General features: G+C 48.8%; 1 protein-coding gene across 1 annotated transcript; it reads right to left on the reverse strand.

Moving 5' to 3' along the window:
• Positions 1–7,261: 7,261 nt before the first annotated feature.
• On the reverse strand, positions 7,262–10,976 carry LYZL6 (lysozyme like 6). The gene is made up of 4 exons (XM_056128019.1): positions 10,763–10,976; positions 9,666–9,824; positions 8,759–8,837; positions 7,262–7,362 (listed from the first exon to the last, which is right to left on the reverse strand). Exons 1-4 carry the CDS (start codon positions 10,950–10,952, stop codon positions 7,293–7,295), a joined length of 498 nt encoding a protein of 165 aa, XP_055983994.1. The 5' UTR covers positions 10,953–10,976; the 3' UTR covers positions 7,262–7,292.
• Positions 10,977–11,250: the final 274 nt, after the last annotated feature.

Here is an 11,250-nt window from a genome sequence, read left to right on the forward strand (position 1 = left end):
TCGCCGACTAATGGGAAGTTAAGTGATTAAGTGATTAAGTGATAGAGAAAAATTAAAAATCTTAAATAGTATGACCACTATTTGTTTTTGTTGTTGGGGGCCACACCCAGCAGTGTTTAGAGTCTTCTCCTGACCTAAGTACTCAGGGGTTGCTCCTGGATACCCATGTGGTGCCAGGAATCCAACCGTGGCCTTCCACATGCACAGCATGTGCACTAGACCTCTCAGCTGTCTTCCTGGCCCCAGCAGAATCACTGTGAAGGTTTACAATACATAGTTGGTTGTTACATAGAATCACAAACACTCAATATGTCAGGGCTGAAAACCAAACCTGAACTCATTCCAGTTAAGTTTCCTCTTCAGCAGGAAAACAGCAGCAATAATTAGAATATTTTTTCTGTTACTAAAGCCTGGCAAGCTACCCATATTCCATATGCCAAACACAGTAACAAGTCTCACAATGGAGACATTACTGGGTGCACTAGAGCAAATCTATAAACATGGGAGGACAGTGCTACAGTGCTACTATTTTTATTACTTAATATGTTTCTTTTTTTTTAATGAATCACTGTGAGGTACAGTCACAGACTTACAAACTTTTCTGCTTATGTTTCAGTCATACAATGATTGAGTACCCATTACTATACCAGTGCCCATTCTCCACCACCAATGTTCCCAGTATCCCTCTCATGACCCCCCAATCCCTCCCACTCTCCTATGGCAGGCCTATTCCCTTTTAATCTCTCTCTGCCTTTGGGTGTTGTGGTTTCCAATATAGGCATTAAATGGCCATCATGTTCGGTCTGTAGTCTACCTTCAGCACACATCTCTTATCCCGAATGGGCCCTGCAAGCATCCTTTACTTGGTGGTCCCTTCTCTATCTCAGCTGCCTTTTCACCCAGCATGTGAAGCCGGCTTCCATGCTATCGTGGAGCAATCCTCCTGGTCCCTATCTCGACTATCCTTGGGTGTTAGTCTCCCATTCTGTTACTTTATATTCCACAAATGAGTGCAGTTCTAGGTAAGTGTTAAGTATTTACTTTTACAATATAAAAGGTAAAAAGGTAAAGGCCCTCCCGTTGATCGTCGATTTGCTCGAGCGGGCCCAGTAACGTCTCCATTGGAGACTTTGTTGTTACTGTGTCTGGCATATCGAATACTCTCGGTAGCTTGCCGGGCTCTCCGAGAGGGGCGGAGGAATCGAACTCGGGTCGGCCATGTTGGCCGCGTGTAAGGCGAACGCCCTACCGCTGTGCTATCACTCCAGCAGTACCTTATATTATCTTTACAATATAAGGTAAGCTAAATTAAAAGTATACTTTTTCAGAAAATTGGAGCTTAGAAATACCTTCAAATATTATGTTTAGAAGACCTACAGGGGTCAGAATGCTATTACAGTGGGTAGAACATTTGCCCTGCATACAACAACACAGGTTCAGTCCCTGGCACCCCATGTGGTTCCCCAAGTCCTGCTAGGACTGGTCCTTGAGCACAGAGCCAGGAGTAAGCCCTAAGCATCAGCAGGTGTGGCCCAAAAACCAAGAAAAGAAAAAAAAATGGGCAAAGCTAGTACTTAAACAGAGGAGTCTAAAGTTTAGAACCACTATACTGTTCTGCTTTTTTGACAAACAGTTGAGAAAGAAGAATTGGGTCAAATACGCTCCTCTCTCTAAAATCTAAACTATCCTACATTTATACATTGGGGGTAACATTTGCTGTAGTTATTTTTCGCAGATTACACACCAAAAAAAAAAAATTTGAGACTAATCTGTAAAGCAGCTAGTAAAAAAAGAATAGGAAGTACTTATATTTCCATTATTTTCAATAAAATTGACTTCTCAAAATCAATTTATTTGCTCTTCAAGTAAGAAAACTGCAGTACTTCAAGGACAACCTAGAAAAGTCTTAGCTAAAAACACAATGATCAGTTTCTGAAATGCATCTGACACAGACTTTTGAATAGCAAACTTCTGAGTTGTCTTCCTTTTAGTAAGGAATGATAATGGTCCTAAATCCAACCAAAACAAATAGATTTACAAAAGCCAATCTGTATAATTGATTTTTATGAAGTGTAAAAAGAGAACTGTAGGGGCTGGAGCGATAGGACAGCAGTAGGTCTTGCACACGGCTGACATTGGTTCGATCCCCAGCATCCCATATGGTCCCCTAAGCACCGCCAGGAGTAATTCCTAAGTGCAGAGCCAGGAATAAACCCTGAGCATCGCTGGGTGTGACCCAAAAAGTAAAAAAAAAAAAAATTAAAACAATAAAATAAAAAGAGAACTGGGGCTGGAACAATAGTACAGGTAGGGCATCTGCATTGTATGTGGCTGACCCGGGTTCAATCCCCTGCATCCCATATGGTCCCCCCAGCACTGCCAGAAGTAATTTATGAGTGCAGAACCAGGAGCAACCCCTGAACATCGCTGGGTATAACCCAAAAAAATCAAAAAAATTTAAAAAAATAAAAGAGAACTACATCACAATCTTAGTAAGGGAAGGCATCACACAAGGCTATGTCTCAAAGGCTCCGTGGTAGGTATATTCTGTCAGGGCTATTACCGTATATTTTTGCTGTCTGATCTATTCTGGACATTCCTAAACAGGTGACTAGAATGGAGAAATTAGTCAAGATCATGGCACAGATCTCATACTGATTATGTATTTCAAATGGGCAAATTGAAGCTGACCCCTACAGACTACTCTATTATAAACTAGGAACTTGACATACCTCACACTCTAATATTCCAAGAGTAGCACACCACAATTGATGGGGTTTAAAGTAGAAGGCTACCAATCATAGAGGGAACAATATTTTTACAAATGTATACACACACACACACACGGAGGGGTGTTCTCATGTCTGATGAAAGCACAGGCAAGGACAAAAGGACGGGGAGTGAGAATGACCAGCAAGACGAGGAGTGAGAAGCCATTTCAGGGAGTCAGTCAGAGAAGGCTTAGAATTATCAAGTTAAAGGTTTGGAAAAAATATTCCTCATACATATATTCAGAGGCATGGGAAGGGATGGGGGGGTGTGCACGGGAAAACAGCGGAGCAGGGGACCCCCAGGTTCTACCCCCTTCCCTTCTACACAACACCCTGCTCCACCAAAACGGAACCAACCCTCAGAAAGATGGAAATGGGCCACACAAAAGAATGGGACTAAAATGAGGCCCGCCCAAGCAAGACGGAATTCAGGAGCTGGAGACCGTGGAGCCCAGGGTGCACGCAAAGGGAAGAAAGTTTTCAGTGGGAACTGGGAACTGAGGGTGGGCATCGGGAACGGTTGGTGGAAGACAGAACGATGGCGCTGGCCACGAGTCCCTCCAGCCAGCAGGACTGTCAAGCGCACACCTGGACCCCCTCAAAGCCCAGAGGTGGCTGGCCACTGGGCTCTGACCCTTCCAGCTAGTCTCTTACTGCAACCAGCCTCGGAGTTTCTGCAGAAGACAGCCTGGGGGGACCGGCTGTGTGCTGCCAGGATACTGGTGGGCGCTGCGAGGCAGCAGGATGCTGGTGGGTGGGGGTGGCTAGCTGCCAGTGTAAGGTGCTCCGGCCCAGCTCTGCTTCCCACGGGGCCGCGACCCCCGCCAAGCGCCGATCCAACTTCAGGGGAGAGGACTCAAAGAGCGGCTGCAGGTCGCAGGCCCGTTGGGCTGAGTGGGCGGCGCGCGCCGAATTGAAACGGTGACCACGGCGTAGAACCCCGGCGGGGCGGCCGCAGCGTTGGGGAAGACACGCACCTCGTAAAGAAGGCGAAGCGGGAGGAGGCTGAGGACAGAAAATGCTGCGGGACCGCCGCGGTCACCCACCGCACTGTCAGGCGGCCAAGACCCACCCTCCCCGCACACGCCCACCCCTGCGCGGGGGCCACATCCCCAGCACGCTGCGCTCTCCGAGCCCGGGCTGCAGCAGCGTCGTACGGCCACGGCCAAGGGGCTCGAGGGCCAGCACGAGAATCTGTCGCGGAGAGCTGACAGCCACGGTTGCCTTGGCACACGGCAGGGCGCGGGGTCGTGGCGGGAAGTCTGGCTCGCGGGGCGTCTTTCCCGGAACACCCCGCCCTGCCCTCCGGGCCTGGCTCACATGCAACGCTTCGGTCGTGGGCCCAGGGCTCAGATCCCAAACCAACAGGGTTCTGTCACTCTCGCCGGGAACCGCCTCCTTCATCCTCGACCTCACTGCGCCTGCGCGCGCCTGCTCACGCGGCACTGCGCCTGCGCCGGACTCGCCCGCGCTTTTCCATAGGGGGCGCGCGCGAGGGATGGGGCGTGTTGGGGGCGGGGCTTCTGTGGCCCGCTCAGCCCACAGTGGGCGGGGCTCGGAGCTAAGTTCCCACCTTCGAACTCCGCGGTGTCACATCAGCTCAAGACTTTCTTGAAGAGGCCAGAGGGCTAATTTTCTTTCTTTTTTTCAAAGAGTTGTTCACGGTAATTGGTTACATTCAATATTTCAACACCAATTCCACCATTACACCTTTCCACCACCTTTGAGTTTTCCCACCACTACCCAAGACTGCCTCAAAAGAGGATGTTAAATGACTTATTTTGTATGCTTGTTATAAATAATTGACTAAAAATGATCCAAAAAGGTTTCCATAGAGGAAAGTGTGTGAAAATTGTTGTATCTCATCTTGGAGTCACTAAACCCAGGGATTAGAGACCAGAGAGCTAATTGAAGGACGCTGGGGTAAGGACCTCTAGAACGCAGCGGATTCTTGTTCATCTGGATCCTTTGGGTAGCAGACAGTGAGCACCACCTAGTGAAACTGGAAAATGAGGAGTGCTGACTATGGGGAAAACTACCATGGAAGAGGCAGGTCATAAAAATCTTTGTCATTAGATTTTTAGTAAATAAAAATGTACTAAATCTACTAATTCAGGTGTAGTCCCGCCTGAATCCTTAAAAAACAATTTCCTTCCTCTCCGCGCAATCCCAACCCCACAGGATACTGGACCATTGTGAAGGTATGTTTGTGGGGCTGGGATGATGTGGGAGCTGAGAACAGGGCAGAAACTGGGGAATTGAGTTGATTCAAGTAGTGGCTCCAACATGGGAGCTCATGGAGCCCAAGAGACTATTCTTAGCTTCCCTGTAGCTATTTGGTGGAGCAACGACCTGAGAAGGCAAGCAGGTCCTACCCATCTGTAATTCTAAACTGTTAGTTCACTTGTTTGGGGGGCCACACCTGGTGATGCTCAAGGCTGACTCCTGGCTTTGTGCTCATGGAGCTGGGAATTGAACCCAGGTCAGCAGAGTCAGGACAACACCAAATCCCATTGTGACATTTTCCCTAGTCCTTGAAAAAAGGATAATATAATCACGGATCAGAGCGATAATACAGCAGGTAGAGTATTTGCCTTGCATGCAGCTGACCAAGTTCAATCCCTAGCATCCCATATGGTCCCCTGAGGACCCCCCAGGAGTAATTCCTGCGTGCAGAGCCTGAAGAAACCCCTGAGCATTGCCAGGCTTGGCCCCCCAAAAAAACAAGAGGGATAATATAACCAATGTTCTTCTTTTCTAATACAAAAATTGGTTCCATTAATCAAGCGTGACCTCTTTACAATGCTGATAATTGTTTTGTGAAGAGGAAGATATTTTTATTTATCCCCTTCAGTCTTAAAGTTGTTTTAAAAGTGAAAAATCTTTGATCATGGTCTTAATTGTATTATTGTTGTTTTTTCTGTTCTGTAAATCTAGAAGTCTGGAAACTACCATATCATCATTTCTCATTTTGTGGCTGTTGTGGTTAAAACTGGTTAAAACTCAGAAGTAGGAACATGAGTGATTCAAGGCACACCCCAGTTTTACCAGGACTGATGGCTGCTACGCTCAGGATATGCCTCCATCTGTCCCTTTTCTGAAAATTGCCCTGTATTGTCTTTAAACAGATTTTATTCCCTACTGGCACCTCCTAAGAAAATTAAATCAACAGGGGGAGGCTGGTCTTGCATGTGACTGACCTGGGTTTGATCCCCTGCATCCCATATGGTCTTCTGAACACTGCCAGGAGTGATTCCTGAGTGCACAGTCAGGAGTAACCCCTGAACGTCGCTGGGTGTGGTGCAAAAAGAAACAAAAAAATTAGATTCTGGGTAAGATAGATAGGACAGAGTGTAAGGTGCTTGCTTTGCATGTGGGCAACCCAACTTTTATTGTTGGAATAGCATGTAAAATATAAAGTAAAGTAAAGGCCCTCCCGTTGTTCATCGATTTGCTCGAGTGGGCCCAGTAACGTCTCCATTGGAGATTTTGTTGTTACTGTGTTTGGCATATCTAATACGTCACGGGGAGCTTGCCAGGCTCTGCCGTGTGAGCAAGAAACTCTCGGTAGCTTGCCGGGCTCTCCGAGAGGGGCGGAGGAATCGAACTCGGGTCGGCCATGTTGGCTGCATGCAAGGCAAACGCCCTACCGCTGTGCTAAATATAAAGAAACATATTGGCTGCCCTCCACCCCTGTCTTTTTAGAAAGGATCGTCCCTAATCATTAATATTCCTGCTTTTGTTTGATGACTGGGAGTGTATCCCCAGCACTCCAAGGGGTCACTCCTAAGCAAGACATTCAGGAATAGCCCCAGACACTTAGGTGTGGCCCCAAATACCCCTCCCCGGACAAAACAAATACATAGATTCTATCCAGGACTTTTCAAAGATGATCTGAATTCTAGTTTGTTCTTCCAGATCAGTCTGAAATCACTGGCATTCTGATACACTTCCTCCACCCACCACTGTCTTTTTCTGCCTCCATGCCAGATCATTAAGCTACTCTCGAGAATTCTCTCTCCACAAAAAAACAATTGGCTTTGGATAAGTTACCTGGAGCCTGGTTTGATATTGTTTCAAACCAGTAATTACAGCGTTCATTGCCTATCCCATTACTCTGTGAAACTGCTCACACAGGTCTCCACTTTACAATGAACATGTCGCAGACAATAGGTTTTAGTACTATGCTCCGATTGCAGTAGGCACTCAAATTCAATCAGGAAAATGTGAACTTTCTTCATACAAGGAATGCTTTAATAATTCTCAAAATATAGAAACTTCATCGGGGTCCCCTTGATTTTACAAATGACAGTCAGGAGCTAGGGGCCTGGAATTGCACGGGAACGAGGAGGCAGCCCTTGGAAATCCTTTAGTCCTGGGGCTCTGGTACCATTTGGCTTGTGAAGGAGAGGGAAGAAAGTGACACAGAATGAAAGCAAAGGACCGAAGAGATGAAGAATCCCCAAGTGAGGAGAGAGGGAAGTTCTGGAAAAACTCCACAGCAAGCCGGCTTTCCCCTCCTCATTCCAGGTGACAGCTGGTCAACCAGTAAGAGAGTGGTCGGCCCTCACAGTGCAGCTTCCACCTCACCCTGTGGAGACAAAACACTGGTTCTGGCTTCCATCCACCCTGACCCAGTGCTCTGTGAGCCCCCGCGGCCACTCCCTGGGTCTCCTTTGTGGATCTCTGCTCCGGCCTCCCATGGCCCTTCTGATGCTTCCTTTCAATTGTCCTCATCTGTGGCCTTTGCTCTTCCCCCATTCGGGTGCGTCTACATTTTCGAACAGTTTTCTCCTATGACAGGAATGGGCCCTGTTTGTCTTGGGCCAAGAGTTACTCAAGAAAAATGTTGCCCACCCCCTTGCCCCACAGACTCTCTCTCTGGAAAGAGTCAGTCTTAAGGTACCCCTGAGGTACCTGAGAGTTTGCCCAGCACCACACAGTCACCTGGAGAGGGCAGGCGCTTATATAATTAATTTATCTGTTCACTGTGAAATTCAGAGAAGTTCAGTAACCATTGGAACACCCACCATGGCTGAGTTGATTGTTTGAGGGTGTCTACCTCTCTGGGGAATAGGACATTTCTTTTTCCACTGAAAATGTTGCTGCTAGCTACACCTAGACACGATTGTTTCGTGCAAATGCTCCTATGGCTCCAATTATGGAACCAAGAGCTGATCTAGGGGACTTTGCATCCCAGGTACTTGGTCTGGACTGAAGCCATCCTCATGACTGCTTAGGACTTTAGTGGTGGAACTTGAGGGGCCCATCAGGAGTGGAGAAAGCTGGCATACAGGGGGTGCTGTGAGCCACATTCCCAGCAAAGCAGTAGCCAGTAGACTAGGGTTTTTGGGTCCCATCTAGCTGGCTCTGCACTCAGGAATTACTTCTGCCTGGCTCAGGGGATCATAAAGGATGCCAGTGAATCAAACCCGGGTCAGCTGCATGTAAACAAGCTCCTTACCCACTGTGGCTCTGGCCCCTCCTGCAAACACTTCGCAGTCTTATTTCCATTTTCTTCCCAAGGTTTCCCCAAGCCTCTTGGCTGGGCTCTGTAAGCCTCCTCATTTTGGGGGCTGGAGAAATAGTACAATGGGTAGGGCATTTGCCTTGCACGTGGCCAACCCAGGTTCGATCCTGGGCGTCCCATATAGTCCCCAGAGCACTGCCAAGAGTAATTCCTGAGTGCAGAACCACTCCTGAGTACTGCCGGTATGATGTAAAAAAAAAAATAAATGAATAAGTAAAATAAAAATTTTTAAAAAGACTCCTCTTCCTCTCTCTCCTTTAGCTTAAGTGGGTCTCTTACTGCAACCAACCCAGGGTTGCTCCACGCTGTATCCAAGAAAGAACCAGAAAATCCCAGGCCTTGTGAATCAAAGCCTGCTAGGCACTGCCAGTTCCTGCCCACTGCTCCTTCTTCTGTCACCACATCCTTCCAGTGATGCTGCCATCTACCCTAGTCCTAGTTCATCTTCCCTCCTCACCAGTTCCTCATCCCTCCTGCTCTGGACAGAATCTTTTTGGCACAGTTGACGGATGCGAGGAGATCAGGCACAAGCAGTTCTGAAAGGGAGAGAGAGAGACACTCACAGACAGCAGCTCTGTATGTGGGCACAGGAGAAGCCCCCCAGCACTGAGATAGACACTCCCTAGTTCCACTCCACCCCCCCGGATCTGAGTGACCCTGCAGGGCAGCCTCCCTCCCGCACACAGGCTATCCAATGTTTGGGAGCCATTGTTGGTAGCTGTGGGCGGATCAGGCAGGTGGAGTGACAGTGCATTGGACCTGTTGATTACCAACTTCCTGATCAGAGGAAATGGAAGTTCCCCTATTCCCCCAAATTTAGGGGCCATCTGTCGGAAAAGGAAAAAGCCAATGCAAGTAGCTGAGAGACCAAGGCAAAGACCCGCCTAAGAGGAAGGGTCTTGTGGGAAGGAGCCCAGGGACATCAGTCACCTCAGAGCAGGCGTGGGGGCCACCTTGCACCTAGGCTTGAAGTTTGCACTTGGCCTCTGGTCTGACCCTGAGCCCAAGAAAGAGCTGCCGAGTGGCTGGAGCTGAGCCTTGGGCATTGACACTTGTTCTCCAAGCCTCCGTTTGCGCTTCAGCCAAGTGGGGCTCATCCGAGCTTCCATTCACAGGAAGCAGGAGGACACAAGCTCTACAGGTATCATGCTTGGGTCTGATACATTCCAGGACCGTTGGTGGCTGCAGCTCCTGCCCTACAGCCCTGTCGGCTCCTTGGAAACTTTGGAGATGTTCAGGTCACGGCAGATGCTCTCAAGAGGATCTTGCTGCCCATCATCTCCTCTGCCCAGGCTCTCGGCAAGGCAGGGAGAGAAGTCCTGTGAGGAGATCCTGGCCCCCCTCACCGCTCCTCCCAGTCAGACCTTTGCATTCCACGTGGCAAATGTTTTCCGAGTGGCTGAGGTAATCGTTGCACCAGAGGTGGCTGTTGATCTGGAAGATGCCGTAGTCGTAGCTGCCATCTACGTTTTCATTTACCTTTGTTGTGTTGAAGTTGCTTTCCACAAAAGCCAGGCAGATCCCTGCAAATGGAGGGGAGAGGGGTGTGAGAGGGGCCTTGCTGACAGAAACAGAGATGAGGGAGATTGGGAGGTGAAGAATGGTCTCATCACCCCTTCCCTTTTCCTTTCACCCTCTGTTTCGTCTACCCACCCGTCAGCCGTGCACCCTCTGTCTATCTGTCCATTTATGCTTTCTTAATCCAGTGGTCCCCTATTAGCAACCTAAAAAAAAAACCCAATCACAAAGCAAGATAAAAGCAGTGCTGTGAGACACAGATCTGGAGTGAAAGAAAGAGATTCCCCCATCCTGACCCCACACCCCAACAGAGCAAGGCCAAGCCTTGGCACTGGCTGTTGCCTCTGCCTGGAATGCTCTTCCCTCCAGACAGCTGGGGGACCAAGTACTGTACTTCAGCACTGCCCCATGTCACCTCCTCAGACTCCTCAACTTCCCCCTTTCAGAGCAATGTCACCTATCATTCTCCAAGTTTCTTTTTCAGCAGAATACATATCACCATTGATCAGGAAGGGCTCATACATTTATGAGTTTATAACTTTTCTCTTTCCCCCTAGAAAGCAAGCACAGTGCAGGGAGGAGCTCTGTTTTTCTATCTATCCCCAACACCTACTAAGTGCTTGATGAATAAAGGAGTGAACATTTAGAAAGTCTTTTGGGAGAGGTTGCTATTTGATTGCTTTTGTTTTGGGGCCACACCCAGAGATACTCAGGGGTTACTCGTGGCTCTGCACTCTGAGGTTATTTCTGGCAGTGCTCAGGGGACCACATGGGATGCCAGGGATTGAACCCGGGTCAGCTACGTGCAAGGCAAACGCCCTGCCCGCTATGATATCAATCCGGCTCCAAGATTGCTAATGGAACCTGGCTTCAAATGAGATCTGAGGGAGAAAGAACGAGGGCTCCAGAGGCTGTAGCCGGGAGAGGAGGCATGGGCACTCACAGTCACTCAGGGAGTAGCCCTCAAACCCATCCAAGTCCTCCTCCTTCAGCAACTTGGCCAGTTCACAGCGGCTGATCATGTGGGCATGATGGGTGGCCTCAAGGCAGCTGACCGTGCAGATGAGGAGCATCCTCACCATTGTCATCGAGGGAAGGAGCAGCCATGGACAGCTTGTGCTTAAGAGTGCCATTGGCTTCCTGCTGGTCTGAGAACCTGTGGGATCTGGAGAGAGCAGCCAGCACACACCCAGTTAATTCATTCATTCAGTATTTACTGACACCTACTTAACAGGGCTGTCCTGATGAGTAAAGGAAAAAGTAAGTGGTGGTCGCAGCCAGAGCGATGGTACTGTGGGGAGGGCATTTGCCTTGCATTGGCCAACCTGGGACCATCCCCGGCATCCTGAAGGTCCCCAGGGCCCACCAGAAGTGACTCCTGAGTGTAAGACACCTGAATAGCACCAGGTGTGGTCCCAAAACAAAAAACTA

The sequence above is a fragment of the Sorex fumeus genome, unplaced genomic scaffold (genome assembly GCF_029834395.1).
Source record: "Sorex fumeus unplaced genomic scaffold, SorFum_2.1 ptg000063l, whole genome shotgun sequence".
NCBI classification, from domain to species: Eukaryota; Metazoa; Chordata; class Mammalia; order Eulipotyphla; family Soricidae; genus Sorex; species Sorex fumeus.

Coding starts and splice junctions, on each gene's coding strand:
- LYZL6 (XM_056128019.1), bottom strand. CDS start 10,952: ATGGCACTCTTAAGCACAAGCTGTCCATGGCTGCTCCTTCCCTCGATG. Junction 9,825..10,762: donor GGGCTACTCCCTGAGTGACT/GTGAGTGCCCAT, acceptor CTCCATTTGCAG/GGATCTGCCTGGCTTTTGTG. Junction 7,363..8,758: donor GCAGGAGGGATGAGGAACTG/GTGAGGAGGGAA, acceptor TTGTCTCCACAG/GGTGAGGTGGAAGCTGCACT.